Source organism: Ictalurus punctatus, chromosome 12 (genome assembly GCF_001660625.3).
Source record: "Ictalurus punctatus breed USDA103 chromosome 12, Coco_2.0, whole genome shotgun sequence".
Taxonomy (NCBI): Eukaryota; Metazoa; Chordata; class Actinopteri; order Siluriformes; family Ictaluridae; genus Ictalurus; species Ictalurus punctatus.
Window position 1 is genome coordinate 22,877,436 of NC_030427.2, and position 27,970 is coordinate 22,905,405.

A 27,970-nucleotide genomic window follows, 5' to 3' on the forward strand; every position below is an offset into this window, starting at 1 on the left:
ATAATAAGGCAATAAGCCTGCGTGCAATTATGCAGACAAAAACTGTGGGGAAAAAAGTTATATGTAAATGACTGCTAAATGATGAAGCAGGTAAAAGAAAGAGACAGGAATAAAGTGTTGCTCTCTTTGTCTTTCTGGCACAATTGGGTTGTGACTGAAAGCCATTAATGTAGCTTCAGGTATGCTAATATGATCTTCCCTCATGGCTTCATAATTACAGTACATCATCCAGTGGGCATGCATGAATGAATAATTGATCATGTTTATATTCCTGCTTATGAGATTCCATAAAATTATTTTCTGTTTGGTTTACACGTAACTCTTTTACTATTATTATTTTGTTTTAGTGGCTTATTTAATTTAATGGGAGTACTGCAGCTTGAAGAACTAAGTGGGCGGGGAAACGACGCTGATAGGCTGCAGCGGCATTCCCCCTGGGGTTGCGTAGACTGAATGAGGAACTGGATGTACAGTAGAAAAGATTTCTCTATCTGGTAAGACCAAAATCCTTAAACAAACTCCTACATTTCTCATACTTATATGAAATGACGCGTGTATAGAAGGTATACGCTCAATTAGTCAATTATTTTCTTGTGTTTCGACCGTACACTTGCAGCGCTCTACAGAATGCGTAGCAATTGTTTTCGTTTTTTGTGTCTCTTTGGCGTCATTTCATTGGTCAGTTTTGTGACGGCGACGCTGTGATTGGACAGATTTGATGCCTGTCGTTTTATTAGACCCTCCTACAGGAAACTAGTGGCAACCCTGACCAAAGTCCAGAAAGAACAGGCTGAATCACAAATGGGATTGTTGGGCAAATTATGTACTACATAGGCTACAGCAGACATTATATCATATCACACCTTATGTAGTGCACATGAATAGGGAGTAGGGATCCATTTGGGATGTAGATGTAGCCTCAGTGTAACGGCTTGTAGAGTATTGTTGTGTACGTGGCGCTCTGCGTAGTAGGGAAAAAACGAAAGCTGTGTGTGTGTGTTTCAATATATTTAGACACACACACACACACACACACACACACACACACACACACACACACACACATATATATATATATATATATATATATATATATATATATATATAACACATATAACACACATTCATTCATTCAGCCTCTCACCCATTCATGTATACATTCAATTTCAATCATTTTAAATCAGTAGGGGTTCCCCTAAACTATTCTCGTATCATACCATACTTATACTCTCCATTCATTCATTCATTCATTCAGTCAAGTGAAGGATAAATTATGTCAGATGTATCCGAAATTCACCTTGCCTCACTACGGCATAAATTCATAAACAAATCTTTCCTTTCCTACTACATTCATTCATTCATTCATTCATTCATTCAGCCATTCATTGATTCATTTATCAATTTCATTTATAATAATCTGTCAATTCAGTAGGACAATGTGGCCCCAATAAACAGACCATTCATTCATTCAGGCAGTCAGTCAGGAGTCAGGTATTCATTGATCAATTAATTTACAACAATCTGTAAAATTAGTAGCGTAATGTTGACTCTCATGTATAAATTAACTAGTCAATGGGTCATGTTTTGTGATCAAGCATAATTTAATTTCCTCCAGTGCTATTTTTCCCTGTATACACAGAAGGTCTCAGTAAAGAAAGATCGCCTCACCTCACCTTCCCTGCTTTCAGTAGAACGTTTGCTTTCTTTCGTTCACTTGTAGCTGCTCATTATGTTTATTTCAGAAGCTGCCTGAGGTGATAATTTTAACCTTTAATTGTGGTCACTTGAAAATCTTCGTGGCGAGGCAGCATTAAAGAGATCCTGCGTTTAATTGAAGTCCCCAGAGCAGGAGTAGCCTGTGGCTACCTTCAGTCTTATTTATGGATTGTTCACAGCTTCTCCTCTGCATTTCACAAAGGTTTTGAATGTGCAAACGAAAAATATTATTAGCAGCATTATTAACAAATGGGCCATGCTTAAGGCTGAACTCTATTAGACTATTTAGTTTTGTGCAGTCATGCATGGTGATTCGGGAAGCTATTATCTAATATTCATGACCTGTGACCCTCTTCACTTCCTGACCACTAGCTGAGTCTTCAAAGGAAAAAGTGCCTGAAGGTGTAGGGAAATTCACAACCCCTTGTTTACTTCCTGCAGTAGTCACGGTCACTTGTTTTAAAAGATTTTAAAGCCCTGTGGCTTTGCATTTTGTTGTGTAAACGTTATAATTGCCTTTTTCCTCCATTATCATCAGGAAAGTCATTCATGCCATTTCCGCTTATGTGGCATGCCGACACACTGTAATGACATCACTTTGAGTTTGGATTACGCTTGGATTGTTTTTTACCTTATTCTTGCTCCAGCTGACCTCCTCTTGAATATTGTTCATTCCTGTTTCTCATCTCTGTACCTCATTAATCTGTGTGTGTGTGTGTGTGTGTGTGTGTGTGTGTGTGTGTGTGTGTGTGTGTGTGGGTTGGATTCCCAGTAACAGTTTGTAAAATGAAACGCTAATGTCTGAGGCTAATAAAAATCATATTGTTATTTAACAAAGAATAGTGTATAGCAAAGCTTTCTGTAATTTAGCCTAACATTTACGGAAGGAGTCTCAGGGGTCAGAGCTATGTAACAGTCAGTAGATTTTCCACCATAGGAGAGTCTTCAGAACAGTGGACTTTGCATTTTTCGGGTCCCTTTGAAACATGACAAGCTGCATTTAAAGAAAAAATATATATTAACTTGCATAGGGAAAAAAGCTGCTATAATAACCCTAACCCTAACTGACTTGTCTTGAGACACTCCACATCATTAAATATTACTGTAGATGGATACTTACAGTAGTACAATGTGTTGTTCGTTACACATTGTAATTGCTCTGGAATTAAAACACTTCAGAATTGCTGTTATTGGAAAATAATCAACTTTGGGGTGAACAGTAACTCTGATTTGCATCAGGCCACATCACACCACTCTGGTATTGATTAGTTTCCTATAACAGCATATCATGTCATGTTTTATCCCTTACATGTAAGTTGAGACAGTGTACATATACTGTATGTTGTGTCACAAAAATGGTTGCTGTTAGTAAAGAAAAACTTTACACTGTTTAGTAGTTAAAACATTATTTTGTACTTAAAGCATTTCTATCCTGTGTATGTGGAGGTAAATTCATAGTTATTGAGTCGATGCTCTAAATAAGTCAACACGCTCAGGTAAAGACTGACAACGAGGCACAAATATAACACATTATTACATTACACAGTGATTTAAATGTCACAGCTCACAGTAATTTCTCAGTAATATAGCTGACACATGCTTGCATTGCATGATGGGTAATCCCTGGATCTCCAAGCATACATGGAGGAATGATAGTAAAGGCTTGGTGGTTATGTGAGGGTTGGGTTTAACAAACATTGAACAAAAAAAAATTGCATTAGCATTTTCCCTCAATTTCCCAAAATGCCATCTTTCACAAAGATGAATCTTCTTGATGGTGTTTACATAATAGTGGTGAGAGCTTTTTTTTTTTATGGTTTTATAAAGTATTATATTTTTTGTTATTTCCCAAGTATTATTGATAACATTAATAAGATTTTTTTTTTTTTTTTTTTTTTTAATGCAGCTTGTCATGATACTGAGGATCTGTGAAGTGCAGCATCCTCTCTTCTGACTGTTACAAAATGCTGACACTGGAGACTCCTTCCATAAATGTTACATAAACTCCCCACACAATGCTTCATCACATCAGCAATGATAAGTTTTTCTTTCTTAAATAACGTTTCTAAAATGTGTTTATTACTTCTCTTCAATTAATATCATCTGCCATACAAGTCCCTGTAAATGAGCTGTTACTTTCCAAATGATAGCATATTAGAATGCACTCGCAGACGACACTATTGTCAGAGCCGTTCTGTTACAGAAATGTAATCAAAAGACATTCGGACCAATAAGATTCGAGAATTAAACAGCGCTGTGGTTCGTAAGTGCTTAACCCATCTATACCCTAATTACAAATCCAACCACACCAAGGTAAATTAGCATGGAAGGCTATTTTGTCCTCTCCTCGGTTGCTATGGGAATAAATCAGAGAGATGTGTGGTATAAACTGAATGCTTAAAATATCCATGAGTCTTTCATTATAGCTTTCAAGAAGGCTCTCTAAAGCAGACTACCTGGAATTAAAGATTCGGTTCTTTATACCAAACATTAGGGCTATTGGAAATTCAGCAGAAGTGATTATGTGCTAATGAGCAGAACTTTGTGAGTTCATTTCCCAGGATTGCAGGAAATCTGTCATTGGGTCCTTGATGAAGGTTCTTCAATTGCTATTACAATACAATAAAAATATAGAACATTTAGGCTATAAAGTGAGATTGCAAATTACATTAAAGATTAAAGACAATGATGTAAACAAAGAAGATAATGTTGATAATAATGTGGGTGTGTAAAAATGTACGAGTGACTGCGTTTAAAACACATGAATGCACTTGTGAAATTCAAGGATATTCACTTACAGTTTAGTCCAAAGAGAGTTTTTTTTTTTTCATTTTGCGTTGCTTTCTCGTCATTGATTTTCTTTTCATGTAATCGTGAGACGTTTTAATATGCTTTCTTTTGCTTATATCTGAATTGGGTCGAGTAAATGCACTTACATCTGGTTAAAATACCTAAACATTGATTGGATGTTTGAAAGACTTTGAAATGTGGAGTGCGGTTCTACAGTTCTCCTGATGTCACCTCATATATTTCTTTTTTTTCTTTTTTTCTTCTTCTTCTTTTTTTTTTTCACAGCGAACAAAATGGTGAAGAAGGATGCGAGCAGTGCAAAGTTACCAGTGGATCAGTACCGTAAGCAGATCGGTGAGTTTGTAACCTTTATCAAATATTCAACAGGTACTTCCAGCTTTTCCTAATTCATTTCTACTGCTGAGAAATTGTAATGAGATGTGATGGCATTGTAGGTACAAATATATGAAGGAACTGAACAATGAGTCTCTTATGAACAAATTAAAAAAAAAACAAAATGCTTTTCAGAGGATAGAGAAAAGGTTGGAGGCAGTTATAAAGTCAGTGGATTATCATACGCATTGTTAGTGAATAAGACAATTACACTGAGAAAGGGACAGGCAGACTTTTATGATGAAGAGTTATGAATTATAAATCCAGGCTTTGTTCTAAAGTTCTAATTGTGAAAATGCAAATTTGTAAGGTTTAACTTCATGATGTTGTTTCACCGGGCGCAGCATCTTTGCTGTGTGTTGACATAGCCTTGATATTGTGTACATAGTAACACAGTCTGTCATCTCTGCCATTAACCACATGCTTTATTTTATGTGAGCTCATTTTTAACCCCTTAGTAGGGTTATTTAGTTTGTTGTGCATGGCGCACCCCATTTCATCACACCTGTGCTTCATGTCTTGGAAGAAACATAACAAGCTGAACCCCTGCTGAAACCTCTGCATCTCAGCCATATTCGATTTTGTTTCATTTTTTTTCTTTCATCTCGTCTGTTCAAAAACATAACAGCAGGTAATGGACAATAAGAATCCCTCCTCCTGTCTGAGTTTGCTTTGAAAAGAGCCTCCATCGACCAATTTCAACTAATCTCTGTTTAACGGAAAAAAAAAAAGTGTCACCTGAAATGGCACAAAGAAACACAAAAGAAAGAATACGCAGCGCAATTTGAAATCGTAATGAGAAGGTAATTTATATCCTGTCAGGTTTAGTTTTTTTTTTTTTTTTTTTCTAGCCAGTGAGCTTTTGTGATGTTGAGTGTTTCAGTGTTGATACGTCATCCTTCAATGCTGTTGTTATTACTTCTCATAATGTAGTGAGAGTTTCTGTGATTGTGTATACATGTGTGTGTGTTTTTGCCTTTGTTGGATCTTGGATTTTGTCTTTGTCTTGTATGACTTGTAGTTCTTTGCTAAGTCAATGCTGATGAACCAGGCATGTGCTCACAGTTAAGTTTGGACATTACAGCTGTAGCATCATATGCTATATGTTTCCTAAATCACATGACCATGATACGTTTTTGTCATGAGCCGCTAGACTATATTCCACTAGTGAACACACCCGTGTCAGCTTCCCCTTTCCATGTCCTCTATCGCAATCACTGTCTTCAAACTAATCAACTGAAGTTGTTAGATGATGGTTCCAGAATGCATTATGATGTGACACAGTAAAATAAAAATATTTGATACATATTGACTGCAATGTGGTGTATCAAACATCTAGTACTTCTTGGGTATTCAGCCTGGTTCAACGTTCATTGAATTGAAAAGTTTGTGCAAAATAAATGTGTCTATTGTGTGTACATGTACCGAGGCTAATAATAATAGGATCTTTAATAAAAAAAAATCGCAATCGCAAAAATTTAGCTTGAGGGAGGTTTTTAAGGTGATTCTGCAGTACAGTATAATGCAGTAAACAGTGAATAAAAATGCAACAGCACATTTTCAGTAAAATCCTTTTTCAACTCTGTTGTCTGATGTCCACATGACCGACATTTTCATGGTTGATCTGCTGCTGCCCAAAGCACGCTAACTATATACATGTGTAATGTCAGCCAACTCGAAGATATATTGATCGGTTTTTAACTTTTACTGATCTCCATTTATCTTGGCAGAACGTGAGGTCGCCTCACAAGTCCAGTCAAGAGTATATGAGATTGGGGAAAGGAATAGGGCTGATTAATATCAGAGAGTTCCAAACAGTCAGTCATGGATTAATGGCTCATCTCTCATTTGATTGGGAGAAAAAGACTGCTCTTTTGGCATGTTTTTGAGTGATAACACATACTAATGTATTGCGAAATTAAGTTGCGGCACTCCTACTCAAAATGATTGATTTAAAGGTTGGTAGATCTGGTGATATATTACAATTGGACCAAGTGTCATTGGGCTTTGTGTCAGTGTAAGATCATGTAGGTACCCTTGTTAATACCCTTGGAATTTAGCATGCATTGTCAAGATGCATTGGAACAAAATCTTGGTGTTGGGCATGTTGGCAGAGTAATGAGGCTTTGGGCTACAGGTCATAAGGTTGTTAGTTTAAATTCCAGAACCACCAAGCTGACACTGTTGGGTTCCTGAGCAAAACACTTAACCCTCAACTGCTCAGTTGATCTCATTTGTAAGTCACTTTGGATAAAAGCATTAGGCAAATATGACGGTGTCAGTACAACAGCTGTTGTTGACACAGCGCGGATCAGATTATTAAGCAGACTATGCAACTGGTGTGTTGATGGCCCAGTGGTGACTACAATCAGTAGTCCCAGATGAAGAGGTCACTGTGGCACAGCAGTCCACGCATCCTGACAATATGGGTCTGGCCCCTGGGACTAACATGTCCACAGTGGGACATTTGGTTGACAACTGACCACTGGGAGCACTCCAGAACTTTTCTCATAGGTTACACAACAATGATCCAGTAAATCTCGACTTTTGTTTGTGCAACTTGCCAACTGAACCAACCGAAGATGCAGACCAGTTGAAGAATTACATGCATTATTGGTCATCAAGCAGTGTTTACTTTGGTAATGAACTTTGTATCAAGCTGTGGCCTGACCCCTCATTCCTGTCAAAGATATTGGCATTTTAATATCCATCTATGTGCTCTTGCATGGGTATGTGGCCAGACCAGCCCTGTGTAAAGAGCTCTCAAGCATCATTTGGATGTGACTACCAACTGTCAACACTAAGATGAAGCTCACTTGTGGACAATTGCAACGTGGCAACAAGGCGATTTTACAGATTGAATGTTGCTTCAGTGGACCCCTTGTGCTCTGTGGTGAGATAGAATGATTCTCAAACTCCATAGAGGACAGTATCATAGAATTTGTGTAATTATCATGCTCAATGATAGAAAGTCTCTGTTATTTCTAACAGAGCCACACTGATTTCCAACAGCAGCAATGCAATAACTCACTGCTTTTTCTGGATTTGCAACCAGCTTTCACTCTTCAATTCTGTACTCGTGTACTTGAGTGCAGTTCTTAGGGTTTCTCTCTGCTTTCTTGGCCTTTGTCATGTTCTTTCTTTGTGTTCTTGTATGTTTACTTAAGGCAGCTTGGCTTGTGTGTTTGTGTATGTGTGTGGTATTTTTTAAAATCTCCTCTGTCGTTGTGATGTGATGTGAGAGACAAGGGCCAAATGGCTCTCATGTGGTGGGAGTCAGCCTGTAGCACTGCTTCCTGCTGATGAATGATGGCAGTACTTTGCCTCTCTCTCTAACTCTAAAACAGAGGCCTCTCACCAAGCCGTCACTGTTCCTGGCCCTCTAGCTAGGATTCGAGACTGTCCTCTCCAATCAGGCATCACACTGCCTTTAACTTTAATTCCAAACAGCATTGCCTATAGCCTTGTCACAAAAGCTCTCACTGCTTTTTTTTTCTTTTTCTTTCTCAGAGCAGTGTGTGTGCTTGCACCATGACAGCTTCCTGATTCCTGCACCTGCCCTTTTTCCCCCTCAAAACCTGACGCTTTTCTGATTCCATGATTGCTTGTTTTTTTGTTCCTGTCCTCCACTCTGGTTGAGGCTGTGATTGTTCAAACAAATTGCAAACCCGTTCTGCTATGCGTGAACATGTAAAAGTGTTTCTGTCTTCAAGAATTGACTGATAATTGGAAAATGCCAATAATTGCATAGCATAGGAAGCATCTTGTACTCTTTGAAGTGTTAGATGGGTCTTCTGGTCTTCATGGAATCAATTCAGTAAGTCATTACATATGAATTTATATTTATTATTCTGGTAGATGTGTTTATTCGAGTGAGGTCGAATCCAATCTAAGCACCTGTGTGGTAATCGAGCTGAAAGTGATACTATAAAATTTACACTACGAATAAAAAGACAAAATTTCCAGTTGGTATTTCAGATCAGCATATTAACAGCTGGGAAGTTTATTGAACAGTAATTAGGAATTAGCGTTTCGGACTATTCAAATTTTCAGGGCGTGATTTGAATAGTATTTGTATAGCCCAAACTCAAAATAAATAAACAAACAAAAAACAAGGCACTTATGTTCACAAAACATTCTGTATTAAATCCATATTATGAGTGAGACTGCATTAGCCTTTGAAACTTGCATTTGCTGTTGACAGACTCCCTGAAAGGTGCCACACTGAGGCACTGAAAACAGCAAAATTCACTATGCCACCATGCAAGGATTTTATTGATTGCTTTCAGAATGGCAACTCTGCAACACCTAGTTTGACAGACCACGAGCGGGTTACATTTACATTTACATTTACACTTATGTCATTTGGCAGATGCCAAGTTCCAGAGCAACTTACAATTATCTCTTTTATACAACTGAATAGTTGAGGGTTAAGGGCCTTGCTCAGGGGCGCAGGAGAGGCACTGAGCTACCACTTCCCCAGGTTGGCCTGGGCCACATGCCTACTGTTGATATTAGCATTTTGTCACTGGTGGTCTCAACAGAAAACGTGCTCACTTAGCAATTTTTTTTAGCGATACTATATTTCACTTTCATCTCTCTCTTATATTAGCACTACTTTTTGTCTTTCTGGTTTGATCCAGAGCTTGGCTTACTGTCTGTGTTGGTTTCTCCCAGTGTCTGTGTGGGTTGTCTTTCGGGACCTCCATTTTCCTCCTAACTCCCAAAACTTACTATAAATTGTCCCTAAGTGTGAATGAGTGTCAATATTCATGTACATGCAGCCCTGAAATGGACTGGTATCCCATACAGTGTATATTCCTGCCTCATGCCTGGATCCACCACACCTCTGATCATGATAAATCGGTTACTGAAAAAAAATGAATGAGGTTTGTTCCTCTTGGAGGATCGAAGTATGACCAGTCAGTGGTGCTAATGTTAGGAACTAGTCAGCGTAGTTGGTTCAATGAACTAATATTTATAAAAGTAATGTGTTTAATTAAACTGAGGTTGGAACTGCAGACAAATCAAATGAATTAGAGCAGTTTCCTATAAATCTAATTAGCACACAAACATATATTCTTATAAATTATACATAGCTTTGATCAGTGTTGGGCAGTAGCTATTACTTTTTGTTAGTTTGGTACAATCAGTTGTATGTAGTAAAGTTTTTATCTATCTATCTATCTATCTATCTATCTATCTATCTATCTACCTATCTATCTATCTATCTATCTTTCTATCTTTCTTTCTATCTTTCTTTCACCAAACAGCCCTTATATATGCAACATAATTACCTTCCCATTATTTAACCAGGGTAGTCACATTTAGATTTTTTTTTTCAAGTGAACTGAAACAATGCCCTTTATAAATAGCTTAAAATCTGATAATATTGCAGATCTCAATTAAGTACAAGTTTCTATCACTGATTCCATGATGGTTGAACTCTTTAAGTAAATACTGTCTTACCAAATTCTCACTAGTGGAACACTTTTTGTTTGCACCAATACAGATTTATGAATAGGAATTGAATCAAGAATGCACATAATACAACCCCAATTATGAAAAAGTTGGGACAGTATGGAAAATGCAAAACAAACAAAAAAACAACAAAGTGTCATTTGAAAATTCAGTTCACCCTGTACTCTATTGAAAACACATTATTAAAACTTTATTTGATGTTTTACTTTGTGAAATTGTATTTATTTTTGAAAATATAGACTCATTTCAAATCTGATGACTGCAACACACTCCAAAAAAGTTGGGACAGTTGACATTTCACCACTGTGTAACATCACCTTTTCTTTTAATAACACTTATTAAGAGTTTGGGAACTGAAGACACCAGTTGGTTAAGTTTAGCAAGTGGAATTTTCCCCCATTCATCCATTATGCATTCCTTCAGCTGTGCAACTGTATGGGGTCTTCATTGCCTTTATTTTGTGCTTCACAATCCGCCACACATTCTGAATCGGAGACAGATCAGGACTGCAGGCAGGCCATGCTAGCACCTGCACTCTCTGATTACGCAACCATGTGCTTGTAATCCCGGCAGAATGTGGTTTGGCGTAGTCCTGCTCTGGATGGCAGCACATGTTGCTCCAAAATGTGTACATATTTTTCTGCATTAATGGTGCCCCCACAGATGTGCAAGTTACCCATGTCATGTGCACTGACACACCCCCATACCATGACAGATGCTGGCTTTTGGACCTGATGCTGATAACAGCTTGGATGGTCCTTTTCTTTTTTGGCCCGGAGAACACGATGGCTGTTTTGTTCAAAAACTATTTGAAATCAGATGAGACCGAGCCCAGAGAAGTTGGCGGCCCTTAACTTGCATCTGTGGATGCAGCGGTGAATGGTGTCGCTGACAAAGGTTTACCAAAGTATTCCCGAGCCCATGTCAGGATATCATTACAGACCCATGACGATTTTTAAGACAGTGAAGTCTGAGGGATCGGACATCATGAGTGGTTTTCGGACTTGCCCTTTACGCACCAAGATTTGACCGGATTCCTTGAATGTTTTAATTATACTGCGCACTGTAGATGGTGAAATGCCCAAAGTCCTACCGATTTGTCTTTGGGGAAAGTTGTTCTCAAAGTGTTGGATTATTCGCTGACGCATCTGTTGGCAGATTGGCGAGCCTCAACCCATCCTTGCTCTAGGCCTTTTTGGAGGCTCCTTATATACCATTATTAGATGATTGCCTCACCTTGTTTCACATCGCCTTCTTATTTCAACTTGTCACATCACTATTAATAAACATTTATCTTTAATAAACTATGCATTTGACTAGGTAAAACATCAAATACCTTGTCTTTATATGTTTTTGTTCAAATACAAGTCAAAGTTCATTTACAAATCATTCCTCTTTGTTTTTATTACAATTTTCCATACTGTCCCAACTTTTTCGGAATTGGGGTCGTATATGTACATTTTAATATTTTTTAGAACATGTACTGTATATGAATGCAAATAGCATCTTGATTTGTTTTTAATCATATGCAGTGTTTGGATGGGTATTAAATAGCATTATTCTTTTACTTATTAAATCAACACACACAACTTTGTTACAGGAAGTTGCATGTAGACTGCAACACTTGATGCAACACTGCTGAATCTGAGTCAACGCAACAAAGCTGTATTTTATGGAGGCTGTGGAAGCGCATCATGATGTTGTACTTGTATGAAGTTACACTGTGCACCATTTGCTTAATAGAACACTATTTGAGACTCGTGTCATAGACATGAATAGGGACTCATAGCGTGAAATGTATTTTTGTTAGATTTTAATGTTGTATGCAATTTTCTCCGTATTGGCCCTTCGCTAAAAATATTTACACTCTATTAGCCAGGTAGAGTAGCAAAAGTACAAATTGTGGATTTACATTTTAAGTGAAAATTGATTCAATTTCAAGTAATCATTTGAGTGGTATTTGATTAGTTAGCAACTCGTGTCCTTCACTAGTGGGAACTACTTGTCATGGGAATTAGCTACAGTGCTAGCAATAAAAGTGATACGTCATTTCACGTGTATAGATATATAGATGAATGTACCAAATCATTTGCATGTGAGAAATTATTGGCATGTGCTGCCATTTTTGCCTTTATTTCAAAAAAGGAAATTAGATCAGATCGTAATGCCTTCTCTTTCTGAAATCTGTAGTCGTTTTGGAATGACTCTTAAAGAATCCGCACAGGAGTTCTTTTGCGGTTGTTGCGACCAGCAATGCTTGATTTTGTTGCGGCTTTCTTCAAAATTTTTGTGGAAAACTACCTAAACTGGCGAAATTGCACTTAATTGTTTTGCATGCTCTTTCGCAGTGATGTTTGTTGGTAAATGGGACATTTTAGCTGTTCTCACGTTCGATGCAGGTGAGTCGAAGATGGCTTTGAACGATTGTGCGTTGTGATGACGTCACATGACACATATTGGCCCAAATCTGCGGTAATCGTGAAAATTTACAAGCTTCTCCAAATATTGTGGAGTTTGCTTGGTTTTGCGTAAATTTCTGCAATCGCGGAATCGTGGAGGGACAGCTTAAAGTTGACGTTACAGTGTACGATGTTCGCACATTGTAAAAGAATTCTTTGGTTGTGAGTTGAGATCTGGCAGTGTCCAAAATTTTTTAAGAAAATCTCAGAGTAAGCGCTGCTATGTTGCTCATCTAAAAGCCATCAATAGCAGGATGGCATAGGATTACGCAAAACGCATGGGACAGCTACGGATATGGTAGTGAGCCTGGATCACCCTGATTGATGGCATATTTTCTTTAATCACAGATCTGTCGTTGTAATGGTCTTCATCGTATATTATCTGAGATTAATCGGAGCACACTCTTACTTAATTGGGCTAAGATTTTACTGGGATCATCTTGTACAGTGTGACATATAATAATCTTTTTTAAAAAATGCTTTAATTTCCTACCAGTTTAAGATGATGAGGTGATGAGGATTATCCCAAGAGCAACTGGTGAGAATGGTAAATTGTTAAGCATTAGAACACATCGTGTAACATGCATTAACATGCATTTGTGCTTGTTATCTATCAGTGCATAAAGGACCAAGTCAGTGTGCGCCAGCAAGGCCTCTCACTGTATACACAATTTATCCACATTTCTCAGAGCAATTACTTTGATTTGGTCACAATTAACTATTCATTTGGAACAGATGGTCGATTCTGTTTGCTGTGTGCATTTTGCCCCACAACAGGAGTTTTCTGCAAAAATAAGACACACCTAATCTCTCCCTGCTGCTTTCGAACAAAACAAGGTTTGCTTTCCACACGGAATAGAATCAGTGCAGATGCAGGAGTGAATTGCTGCAGTACTTGTGTATGAGCGCGTATCACCGAAGGTGTAGGCTAAGTGCTCTGAACATGGAGTAATTGCTTTTTTATGGATCTGTGGAATGAGTGACTGGATAGATGGATATGTTCAGTTTGCCAATGCGCAGTATTTCAAATGTCACACATGAAATGCTGCATTGGGAGTAATACAGGATATGTTAGAGCAACACATGATGCTATCTTTTATTTCTTCATTTTGGCTGACAGATTTAACCATAATCGAAGGATAAATGTTTTCTGCCAGCAGGCTTCTGCCAAAGTGTGGTAAGGAAGCTGTATTTCTCTGACCTCAGCTTTAGAAACTCATTGCTTGGAGTTTCCATCCAACTGGTTTTATCTGAACTTTGAAACCTGAATAACAGAGAAAATGGTTACATACAGTATATTAGCTGTGTTTGTATGCTTTTGATTTTGGTATGTATAAAATCTTTAAAAATGTTTACAATCCAAGTGTCTGGTATCTTTTCGTTTTTAGCACAACTCTGCCAATATGACCTGATAATTTCTAATAATTTCTCCACCAAGAAAATCTGAAAATTATTATAGATTATAAATTATAGATTTTTCTTTAACCACAAAGGACAAACATATATGACAAAAACCAACCAATTTACTTACATCCATCCATCCATCCTACACAGGGTTGCAGGGGAGCCTGGAAAATATCACAGGAAGGTCAGAGCACAAGGCAGGGGACACCCTGGGTGGGGTGCCAACCCATTGCAGGGCATGATCGCATACATTCACACACCCATTGACACACTATGGATAATTTAGAAATGCCAAACAGCCTACAGCGCATGTCTTTGGACTGAGGGAGGAAACCAGAGTACCCGGGGGAAACCCCTGAAGCACGGGAAGAACATGCAAACTCTGTGCACACAGAGCGGTGGTGGGATCCGTAACCCCCAACCCCGTAGGGGTGAGACAAACGTGCTAACCACTAACCATTGTACAACCCCACATTTTTTATTTTAATTTATATTACAATAAATGCACTAACTATCCTTTGTCAGTTTGACAACTAAAACCTGCATGAGATAATTTTTATAGCAAATTTAACTTAGTACATATCGTCGTTTATCCGTGGTCTGTCAACACCAAACAAAAGCTGCATCATTTTCCAGCTAGCACTTTCGACATAATTTGGGGAAAAAAAGAATGATGCGGTGTAATCATGTGGGCCTGTTGTTTTTGCTCCGTTGATACTAACCCAATTCCAAGTTGCGACGCTGTGTAAAATGTAAATAAAAACAAAATGCAATGATTTGCAAATCTCATAAACCCATCTGTTATTCACAATTGAACATAGAAAACATATAAAATGTTTAAATTGAGGAGTTGTAGCATTTTAAGAAAAAAATAAGGTAGTTTTCAATTGATAGCCGCAGCACGTCTCAAAAAAGTTGGGACGGAGGCAACAAAAGGCTGGAAACGTAATACTTACTAAAAAGAAACAGCTGGAGGTTAATTGGCAAAAGGTCAATAACATGATTGGGTTTAAATAGAGTATCTGGGAGAGGCAGAGGTCAATTTCTGAAAAACTGCATCTACAATTTGTGGAACAATTTCAGAATAATGTTTCTAAATGTAAAATCATGAAGACTATGAATATCTCATCATTTACAGTACATAAAATCATCAAAAGATTCTGAGAATCTTTAGAAATCTCTGTGTGCAAGGGGCAAGGGTGAAAATCAATACTGCATGCCCGTGATCTTCGGGCACTCAGACGGCACTGCATTAAAAACAGGCATGATTCTGTAATGGAAATCACTGCATGGGCTCAGAAACACCTCCAGAACTCACTGTCTGTGAACACAGTTCGCTGTGCCATCCACAAATACTGCTTAAAGCTCTATCATGCAAAGAAGAAGACATATGTGAACATGATCCAGAAATGCCACCATCTTCTCTGGGCCAAAGCTCATTTAAAATGGACTGAGGCAAAGTGGAAAACTGTTCTGTGGTCAGACAAATCGAAATCTGAAATTCTTTTTGGAAACCATGGAGCCGCATCCTCTAAACTAAAGAGGACTAAAGAGGAGAGGGACCATCCGGCTTTTTATCAGCGCTCAGTTCAAAAGCCTGCATCTGATGGCATGGGGGTGCATTAGTGCCTATGGAATGGGCAGCTTGCACATCTGGAAAGGCACCAGCAATGCTGAAAGGTATATACACGTTTTATAACAACATATGTTTCCATCCAGATTCCATCCCATCTTTACTTCTGAAAGACTCTCTAAGATACTCTTTAAACCCAGTCATGTTACTGACCTGTTGCCAATTAACATAATTAGTTGCAAAAATGTTCCTCCAGATGTTTCTTTGTAGTAACACTTACTTTTCCAGCCTTTTGTTGCCCTGTCCTAAACATTTGATATATATATATATATATATATATATATATATATATATATATATATATATATATATATATACGTATGTGTGTGTGTGTGTGTGTGTGTGTGTGTGTGTGTATGTATGTATATATATATATATATATATATATATATATATATATATGTATATGTGTGTGTGTGTGTGTGTGTGTGTGTGTGTGTGTGTGTATGTATATATAAAACAAATGGGTTTATGAGATTTGCAAATCATTGCATTCTGTTTTTCTTTATGTTTTACACAGTGTCCCAACTTTTTTGGAATTGGGGTTGTGAAACTTAATTGTGGAAAGTCTTTTGCTGTTCTGTAACACAGCCTGTTTTGTCTCCCTCACGTCTTTTTTTCGCTCTGCATGTGTTTAAATGCGAGGTGATGGAGTGCTGAAAAGAAATTAAAAGCTCACTGAAGCAGTATAAACAGCACCATTTTCATAGATGCTCATTTTAACTCAACTATAAGCTTATTTCGTTAAACTAATAAACTTTTCTAATCACATACAGTGGGAACATATGTTTACAATAATCTGACAGTCCATCGCAGGCAATTTACACAATATATTTACTTACTCATAGTGAGAAAGCACCTAAATGAAACTCCAGGCTTGGAGTCAATGAATTACATGTCACACGGTAATTGAATGACATACGGGTAGTGTGGAAAATGAAATAGTTCAATTAAATATTTAACACATTATGGCTCCATGATGCTGAACAAGTTTTACTCAACACTATGTTTTCAGCAAATTTGCTGGGGTTGCTTTAAAACGCGATAAAATGAGAAACTGATTAAAATAGACATTTGCTCCGTTTGGTCAATTTTCATTCCAAGATTCGTACATAAACATGCACGTCATATATTATACGACTTTTCTGCTGATTTAAAATAACAAAGTGTGATTTAAAAAAAATGCTAAATTGACTGAATAATTATGTTTTCAGCATTGAGCAAAATAGTCATGATTATCATATTTAGCTGTTATTAGGCAGCGCCGGACTGTTTTGACAAATGAGTTCCAGATTCTTCCTCACCGTGTGTGTTTGGCTTGCACCCATTGGATTAGGTTACCTTGATCAACAGACAGAGTGATTTTGTTTTCTCTTGCTGAAAATTACGATGGAAAAATATCGCAAGAGATCCCAATATTTCCCTCATAACAATATACAGATGGGTAACAAATTGAGTTTCTGTGCTCTGAATGGTTTGATGAGGTTGAAAAGGAGTAAAAATGTATACTATGGCCTTCACAGTCAACAGATCCCAAGCATATTAAACACCTATGGTAGAATTTGGAGTGATGTGATCAAGCCTCAGCATACGTCTTGCGGAAATGATGTTCGGCTAGCTACTACGAAAAATGTGATATAATTGCTGAGCAAAGGGATCATTGTAGAGACCCTGTATGTGAAAAAGCCTTTGGTGGGAACCTTAATCCCCCATGCCCAGTACTGAAACTTGTAAGCTTGTGAAGGAGGTCTTGTCATCGTGCAACCCTTGCAACAGTGTTCTCTACCACCATTAACAACACACCAACTGAGGTAATATCTTTTGTAAAAGTGGTGAATGGTGTCCAATACGGCTCCAGAAACTTGTAGGACTCGTGTTGGCATATTTGATATTCTCGGCAATGAAACGTGTAGCGTGATCCCCTTTGCGACTAGTAGGAAGAGCAGTGAGATAAGAATCTGTGAGGAAATCAAATTCATCTACTGTTATGTGCAGCAGATCCCTGATTCCAGATTGTCAGCCATCTATTTGTGTTTGCAAGGGCAAACACATTTACTGTATTATACTATACTAATGCTTGTAAAAGAAGTTTGGTATGTCATACCCAAATAGTTGTTAGGAACAGCAAAAATGAACACAAACACGATATGACACTTGGCAGTGCATAGTATGGAATGAAGTTTGTGCCGAAAGTATTGAACGTGAACAAAAATATACACTGAGAAAGAGGAAAAACACTTTGAAACCTAAAACAGTGACCCGAGTGGTCTTCAAATAAACAACATTCCTTGTTAGCAGTTTTTTAAGCTTTGTTTCCGCTAATCATGGTTTAAGAATGCGCTGCCAGAATTTTCATGTATGCTTGCAAAGTTTTCGTTTACACTCTGCAAGTTTACGGTCGCCATTCTGGCACAAATCCCAGGTGTGGGTGGGAGTTAACAGCGATTTACTCTCATTGGCTAGTGACATTTGGAACGACAGCTCGAGTGTCCAGCTGAGGAGGAGGAGGAGGATGAGGATGACAACGACGACGCTGCATGCTATCTCAAAAAATTTGTTGTATGTGACTACCCAAACCACAAATCTTAATAACGAACTAATATACTGGCTAAGTAAGTAAGTAAGTAAGTTTGCACTACAAAGAACAAATACTGTAATTATACAGAGAACGGGAGCCCATAGGAGCCCACAGTCCTTCAACTAGCTGCGTTAGATGCTTTAAGGTCACCTGCTTACTCTGTATCCTCCTCTTCCTCCTCCTCCAAGTCTTAATGAAAGGGGAGTTGCATTTAAACCGGCCCCAGCGTGTATCAGCTTCAGCACATTTAGTCCTAACTTACACACACACACACACACACACACACACAAACTCACTGTCCCTCCTCTCCCAGCTGTTTACTTTTCTGTTTTTATTTATTCTTCCTTCATCTTGTTGTTTCTAAGCTGACACAGAACGTACACACGCACGCACACACACACACATACAGACACACTCTGCCAGGTGGTGTATGTGCCATATGGGTTCACTGCACAAAACAGTCTTGCATAAACCTGCAGCTTGTGTGGGCAATCAGCGCTCCGTGCATGCAACAGAAACTGTCAGTACATTTATAGATTAGTTGTTAATATTATGAGCTTCTAGTGAATAATGTAAGTCTTTAATATATTCCAGGGGAAAAAAAAAAACAACACATACCCACCTCACTGGAATAAAACAGATTTCTTAATGCATTTATTAATAAGAAGTGCACTTGCAGAAGTGCACTTGGTGCGCCTGACTATGCATTAACAAAATCCATTAGTCTAATGATTCCTAATGAAGCATTAATGCAAATGTATGTTGTTTTATTTAAGTGTTAATAAAGAATTTACAAAGCCTTGTACAAAGTGGAAGATCATCTCAGTAAATAATTACTGCTATATTATTTAAAATAGCGCTTGAAAATATGTTTTAAATGGCTTGATTTGACAGCAAGGTAACAGAAATAACGTGTGTGTGTGTGTGTGTGTGTGTGTGTGTGTGTGTGTGTGTGTGTGTGTGTGTGTGTTGTGTGTTCTCTTCCAGGAAAGCAAGATTATAAAAAAAACAAGCCGGCTCTGCGAGCCACACGACTGAAGGCCGAGGCAAAGAGGAGCGCTCCAGGCATCAGGGTGAGACTTTCTTTGTTATCCTCAATGATACTTCTTTAACGCACACAAACATCATGCTGATCTCTGAACTTTCTTCTCACTTTTTTAAAGAACTTTCACTTTAACACATACACTCTGAAGAATGAAAAGGCCTGGCAGCACCTCTCCTATGGAGTGGAGGCAGAAAGAATTTAGGTAGATACAGGATGATCATGCATGTTTTACTTAGTTACACGGTGACCATGTAGCCTCAGATTCCTGTTCTTGGCTGACTGGAGTGGAACCCAATGTGATCTTCTGCAACGCATCCATCTCAAGCTTTGACATATTATGCATTCTGAGATGCTTTTCTGCTCACCACGGTTGTAAAGAGTGTTTATTTGAGTTACTGTAGACTTCCTGTCAGCTCAGACCAGTCTGGACGTTCTTGTCAGGTTGTAGTAGGGTGGGGGTGGGGTTAGCAATGATGTCTGTGTGCTTATGAATGGAAAGTTATGATCCTCAGGATCTCCAGAGAGCCCTAGCTGTACTCTGTTTTTGGAAGGGAATTGTCTGAGAGTCTGCCTAATAAATAAATGTAGAAATAAGCTTCTTTATGCAGACGAAGGTGAACATGAGATTGCATCCCATTGTTCCTGTCATTTTTTCAGTTTGTTTGCATCCTTTGTGAATGTCAGCACTTGTTTATCTTGTGTGAAAGGGACGTTTGAGGAACGTGTTCTGCAGTTCGAGTTGGAATTTGTCTGAGTGGTGAATAATGGACTCCTCAGTTCTGTCTGTTTTTTTTATTTTTTTTGTTCTGCTAGGCAGTATACCTGCCTTGTCTTCACTCTTTCAGGGAGTTGATTCAGAATTCTTTGCTTTAATTTGCATTGCTTGTTCACTGTGGTGGTAAATGCTTGGCACGTGGCTCGGAGTGCCAGACCATTGCTTACTCAAGAGGTGGTACTTTAATGATGACTGACATTTGTAGAGCTCCCTCTCACTCTCTCTCTTTCTCTCTCTGTCTCTTTCCTCACATCCTCCTGTGTTCTGCTCAGCTCGTAGCTGTGGTTGGAGCAGGTTGGCAGCTTTTGTGAGCTGCTGTGCACCATGCACTGACCAGTTGGCATGCTGGCACAGGTAGCATCAGGCACAAGGCCAGTTGGCATGGTCATGGCCCAACCCCCAAATGACAGACGTAGTGGATGGCACAGCCTGGCCCCAAGGAAACGAGCTGGCTGCATCCTCACCATAGACTCAGTGGCTTGAAAAGATGCCATTCGAATACACTGCCCGCTGGCACTGAATACTAAACAGCCACTAAACAGCCACGTGACGTTTAACCCCTTTCCATTTTACATTCCTTTGCATATTTTAACAGGGTTTTTTTTTTATGTGTTTTGATCGTACACTTTTAATTTTAGCCAAAAGAGGAGCAAAATTACAAAACTACAACATTTCCAAAATGAACCTCTCTAATTTCTCTAATGAACCCAAAGGCATCATTTTGAATATTGAATATTTCAATTACAGAGATGCTCAAAGTTTGACATGTCAAGATGCTTTTCTGCTCACCCCGACTGTAAAGAGTAGCTATTTGAGTTACCATAGCCTTCCTATCAGCTCGAACCAGTCTGGTCATTCTCCTTTCACCTCTCTCATCATTCTGTGCGCACTGGATGCTGTTTGTTTCCACACTATCCTGTGTAAACTCTAACGACTGCTATCTGTGAAAATCCCAGGAGATTAGCAGTTTATGAAATAATTTAAAGTCATTTTTTACAAAGTGTAAGAGAGTGAAATAAAATGTCAAAAATAACTTAATATGAAACAGAAATGTGACTTTAGTCACCGTGACCTCGCATCCATCTGTTTTTTTGACTCTTACACACACAGTGACACTTGCTATCACACACTTGCTTTTATGGTATTGTTAACATTGTTTCAATGATTAGGTATTTTAAAATAAACTTTAGAATTTGCAGTTTTAAAATCTAAACAGTTGGCCCTTGTTAAATAGTGAACTGAATTTTCATTCTGGTTTGTCTTTCACTTAGTATGTGAACACCACAGTCCACACATGATAATTCACAGGAGTACTTGTCGGATGATGTAACCTCTTGCCATTACCTCATTATGCACCTCAGTTTACAGGATCGGAGTAGCAGCAGTTAGTCAGCACCTCATACCGTATAACTCTGCGTAACATCTCCGCTGGTGTCGCAGCCCTTATCTGAGCCGTGTTTATGAGGCTTGTTCACACCTCTGTACTTTGAGTGCTGAACCCCACTGTTACGCTGCACATGTACACCAACACACTGGCCAGAGACCATCAGTGGAGAATGTATACAACACACCTGGGCCTGATGAACATCTATGCAGCCAGTTAACGTGAAATCCAAGCCCATAACATGTGTTGCTGTTGGCCAGCGGTGTTGGCAGCCTAAACCTACCTGCTTTAGACATTGTAGCTGAATAATAGTAATGTAAAATAAAAAAGAAATAGTGTGTAACTGTGTATAGAAAAAAGGCAGGGGTAGGCCTGTCACGATAATGACTTTTGCTGGATGATATATTGTCCAAGAAATAATGGCAATAAACGAAATTATTGTCATTTTAAGACCATTTTATGCCACTGATATATAATGATAATATAATAGCATAATAATGCAAGTGGTTAGCACGTTCGCCTCACACCTCCAGGGTCGGGGGTTCGATTCGCACCCTGGCCCTGTGTGTGCGGAGTTTGCATGTTCTCCCCGTGCTGCGGGGGTTTCCTCCAGGTACTCCGGTTTCCTCCCCCAGTCCAAAGACATGCATGGTAGGCTGATTGGCGTGTCCAAAGTGTCCGTAGTGTATGAAGGGTGTGTGAATGTGTGAGTGATTGTGGATGGATGGATGGATGGATGGATGGATGGATGGATGGATGGATGGATGAATAATGCAAGTACACCTTTCAAAGAGCAACAAACTTTAAATTCTTAAGACTATTCAGACTTTCGAATTGGAATGTCAAAAAAAATTTTTTTTTCTTAAAAGAATTTTTTTTGACAAATATTCTTTACATTTAATCAGCATTTCATCATGTCATATTTATTAATTTTAGTCAGTTTCATTCTGACTCAAATGGCATGGAATATGCGTCAAAGGCATCTTAGTTGATGAGAAAAATCTCAAATTAAACGAAATATTCACACATTTTATATATTAACTTAAACATGTATCAGCAAAAACATGTGCGAACTGGCCTTGTTGTGAAAACATGATCTCCTGAAATAATACCGTTACAATATGTACACTACTGTAATACAGTGTTGTGAATTCTTTCTGCTTTAGTTATTCATTGTACGTGTTTTAGTGCGTTGTTATAGAAGAAGCGTATTCACAGCGTGACCATTCTACCTAGCGCCTTACTTACGTTCAAGTTCACGTGTGCGTACGTGTTGTTCTGTGCAGAATCGAGTTGTAATATCATGTTGCTGTTGTGTAAATGTCTGATTAATCTCATATGTGTATAGGATGTGTTTGGGTGAGTTCATTAACCCGCTAGTAAAGCGCTTCAGTTTACCGCCATTCATTCACTGTTCGGCTTCAGCTCACGCAGCTTAAGCGTCTCAATCCCCAGCATTATTCACTACGACTGGATTATTTCAAACACTACAACAGGCCTAGGCAGGGGTTATTTTTCATTCTCGAACAAGGGTTCTGATTGTTGACAACTAACAACAAAATATGCACACATTATCCATCTGTAAAATAGACATACATATTTGTCTTTTAATACGCGTTTTATATTCTTGGGGAATATTAAACACTAAAATTTCTTTTGAGGTAAAATTGTGTCTTGCCTATGTTAGTTTAATGCAAATTACAATTATTTTATTTTCAAGCGTCAGTTCCTGCCTGCATTTATTTCAAATTTAACCTCATTTGGCATGCAAAACTGGGGGAAAAAAACACCATTACTCAGTCCATACAGGATTTCACACAGGTTCCTTTTTTGCAGCCAAAAAAATATCTTTTTTTGTGCTTTTTTTTTTTTTTTTTTTTTTTGCAGAGAACTAATTGAATTGGCGAAATTGTTTTGCACGGTCTTTCACAGTGATGTTTGTTGGTAAATGAGACCTTTTAGCTGTAATTATGTTTAACGCATGTGAATTGATTCGGGCTTTGGCTGAATGCACGTTGTGATGACTTCACATGATGTGTCTTCACCCAAATCTGCAGAAAATCTCTGTATTGCCAAGTTTGCTTGATTTTGCATGAATTTAATTGATATTTATTATATATTATATTAATCAACATTTCATCATGTCATATTTATTAATTTTAATTATTAATTATAATTATATATTTATATTTATTAAATATATATATTATATATATAATTTTTTTTATTTTATATTGCATTGATTAATTTTTGCTATCTCAAAATCTACAAAATCCTGGAAGGACTTATTACTGCAATGTATGAACACTCGAAAATAACAACCAAATGTCTTGTGTATTATAGTATTTTTTTTTTTTTTTTTTTTTTTTTTAATGGATGCTTTTCCAGTACAAACACTAACTAGACATTAATCCTAGCATTTGAGACACAGGCTAGATTTCAAATGTATAAAATAACATACTACTTTATTCTAAGTATGACTAAACTACACTTGCCTGAGGTGGCGAAAATATTGCTGAAACATCTCATAAGAGACAAATGCAAAACAATCCAAACACTCCATGCAATAGCAATTATGTCTGTGCACAAAGCAGTTTACTTGACAGCTAAATCAACATGGGTCCAATAAATGAAACTAAAGGGCATGAAATGTAAAAGTTTTCCAATTATGGTTGACTAAAGCTGTCTGGAGCCTGGGTGGATGAGATAGAAATGCAGGAGCTAGTAAGTGCTAATGAGGATGAGCGTGCTTAGGATGGCCGCTGCAGTTTGTACACAGATAGTCATGGCCATTATAGCGACTTTTTATAATGTGCCTTTGTACGAGTGTATGCGTGATATACTTTGTTTCTTCCTTTCCTTATACTTTTCTCGGTCTCTTAGTCGAAGAGTTGAAGGAGAGCTGGGATTGCTGTTTGTGATCTAGCACAATGTCGCTGATTAAGCATTGTCCCAAATCAAATTTCAGATTTGACCATAAATTGAACCGTGTGCCACTCACGACAAAGCTAGAAGCCCAGAGGTTCAAAAGCAAGCCAGAGAATTTCTCCACTTAAAAATCTACATACACTGTCCAATATATTAGTGCAATTTTCTTTCCATTGTGGTGTGTATCTGAGCAATTTGCACACATTGTGCACAGAGATAGTCTCCTGAAGTACCCAAATTTGATTACAAGTTTGATAATAAGTTGTCAAGATGAAGAACACCGGCTTTGCTAATTTGCTTTACTACACGATTGCACTTAATGAAACCGTGGTTGATGAGAATTGTAATGACTAACTTTTTTTTTTCTTTTCTTAAAAAAAAAAAAATCTCATTCATGTTTGAACACCAGTCTTGCAGCTATCATTAGTTTAACTTTGCCATTAAACCCAGGAAAAGTCCTAATTATAGTAGCCTTTTCTGTGAGATTAGCCAATTCTCTCAGCTTTTTTTCTACCCTCAATTAGAAAAGGCCTTTTTCCTCGGCTTATTAGAAAAGGCTTTTTTTTTCCCTCTGCTTATTTTCGCAATTGAGCCACAGAAGCCTGAGTTTACCTTAAAAAAATATTTATTTTTAATAAATAAGAAAATGATTTATGTATTTATTTTTCTATTTGCATGATTGTTTATGTTATTTAATTTGCTTCCAGTACTTATATCTTCATAAAACTTTTTCATATAACAAATTTACACATGTACTGTCTTTTGACTTATAAAGTACTTATAAGTATAAGCATAAAATAGATGTTTACAAAAAAATTGATAGTAAATAAGTATTGGACATCTATGTCGTGTAATTCCTGTATTATATAGTATATTTATAGTATATAGTATATAGTGTATAGTGTATATATACTATAATCGAGTCAAACGCACCTGGCCGTCCACATGATGTAAAAAAAAAATTCATCAGACCATCTTCTTCCATGGTCCAGTTCTGATGCTCACGTGCCCAATGTAGGTGCTTTTGGTGGGTGAGAGGGGTCAGCATAGGTACTCTGACAGGTCTGCGGCCATGTACTGTGTGTTGATACCTGTGATTACATTTGTAAACCTTTCTATCATAGCCAGGATGATCTTTTTCAGCAATTTGTGCTACAGTAGCTCTTCTGTTGGATTAGACCAGATGGTCTAGCCTTCGCTCCCCACGCACATTAGTGAGAGCCTTGGGCACCCGTGATCCTGTCACCTCGGACCACTTTTGGTAGGTACTAACCGCTGCATACTGGGAACACCCCACGAGACCTGCCGCTTTTGAGATGTTCTGACCCAGTCGTCTAGCCATCACAGTTTGGCCCTTCTCAAAGTCGCTCAGAATTTTCATCAACACATCAACTTCGAGAACTGACTGTACACTTGCTACCTAATATATCCTACCCCTTAACAGGTGCCATTATAACGAGATGATCGATGTTATTCACATCACCTCTCAGTGGTTTTAATGTTATCACTGATCAGTGTAAGTACAAAGTCAAAAGACATTGTGTGTGTGTAAATTTTAAGTGGATATATACCCTGGGAGTATATCAGATAAGAAAAACAAAATGGTCCAAATGCACATTTATCCCTCACTTTATTTAATTTTATTTGTTTATTTTGATGCTACGTATATGTTTGTCATATGATATTGTTTGCTCTTGGATTTTCCACAACATTAAATATAACTATTAATGGATAAAACGTATAATGTGTTGCTCTTTAATAAATTAAATAATATTTGCATTGATAAATGGCTGTGGCATAAGAGGAATAAAACACTTCAGGACAGGCTGTAATTGGAAAATAATAAATTTGCCATGTTTTATTCCTTACTTGAGAAATACTACAATTAACAGACCATATGGAGATTTTATAAATGATCAAATAATATTTTTATGGTAGTGGTAGTCTTGAAAACTGCAGTATGTCAACATTTCTATATGCATGTCGTATGTGCTTTTAGAGCTGCCTATATAAACAGTAAAGTATACACAGGTTTCAGTGATGAGAGCATTGCAGGTTGAATTTTCCTGCACTTTGCCTCATCGAAATAGTTTTTTTGTTTGAAAAGCTTTGCAAACCTGGTCTGGAGATTGTTTCATTCACATAAAGGTAGCACACTGTCATTGCTAGGGTGTTTTGAGTTCTGGAAGTTGATAGAGCTCTTTGCACAGAAGCATTTATTTTTGGCATATGACACACACCTGCACATTTTAAAGCACATTAAGTGCACTTACTGTGGTCTAGAATGTATGTATGAGAACCTGTGACTGGCTGCAGTTCAAATCTGAGTGGTTTATGTCATATCAGTGGTTTATCATAGTAATTTAGTTATGACTGAAGTGCTTGTATTCATCTGCTTTAAAAGAATGTTCAGGTTTGGTATGGATTTTGAATTGTACCTGTTTTTAGGACACCATCTTGGTGATCATGGCCGTGCTGGTATTCCTGCTGGGGGTTTACGCCTTCTTCTACCTCAATCTGAGCACCGAGCTGAATCTGGACACGGACCTGGACTAAAGAACCCAACAGATCACAAAGGAATCAGCGAGGATGGAGGCTGTGTTACAATCAGAAAGTGTTCTACTCCAACAGAACCCTTCTTGTGTCTGTTAAGAACCCAGTGATGGAACCCTAGGTTTTGTCTTTGAAGAGCAATATTTTCCTATGGGAAAAAATTATTAAATGAGGGTATTTAATCAAAATCCAGGCACTATACATGGCTTTTAAGAGTCCAAGGAGTGAACCACGATTACATCTTTCCTTGCTTAACACTATTCTTTTCTATTCCAGTGCTTTCTTTGTTTTTATATCTTCCAGGATTTATGGAAATCTTATAGTGTTTTTTTGTTTTTGTTTTTTTTTTCTCCACAGCTCAGGATATTAAAGACATAAAGCCATGAGTGTGTATGAAGAATACTGTTCATGTGTGTAGAGGAATTGACCACCTTATTAGAACCTTAAATAATCAGTGTCTATAAATCGCTAGCAATAAAGGACATGTCTTGAAGATCTTAGTGAGCCCTCTATTGCTTAAGAACCTGCATGGTTCACTTGTATGCATGCGTGAAATATAAAGCTTGACATTCCAGATGAATTTGGATTTTTTAAATATTGGAACTCATGTATACATTCAGAACTGACTTGTTTTAGTCCAAATTCTGAAAGTTGGTTTATGTTGTTATTGCCTGTGTGAAACTTCTTTTACTCAGGATTAGTGTTAAGCACATTTTGCTAGGAAGGATCGCTGTTTTCATCAGTTGATGTTCAATTCAAAGAAACATTTTTGTACTCCATTGGTTTTGAAGGATTTTGATGGACTCTAATAAAACATGAATTGTTTATGGA

At 37.8% G+C, this 27,970-nt stretch overlaps 1 protein-coding gene across 1 annotated transcript; it reads left to right on the forward strand.

Moving 5' to 3' along the window:
* The first annotated feature begins 398 nt into the window (after positions 1 to 398).
* On the forward strand, positions 399 to 27,970 carry triqk (triple QxxK/R motif containing). Its single transcript, XM_017482460.3, has 4 exons — positions 399 to 494; positions 4,792 to 4,860; positions 19,442 to 19,527; positions 27,035 to 27,970. Exons 2-4 carry the CDS (start codon positions 4,800 to 4,802, stop codon positions 27,140 to 27,142), a joined length of 255 nt encoding a protein of 84 aa, XP_017337949.1. The 5' UTR covers positions 399 to 494; positions 4,792 to 4,799; the 3' UTR covers positions 27,143 to 27,970.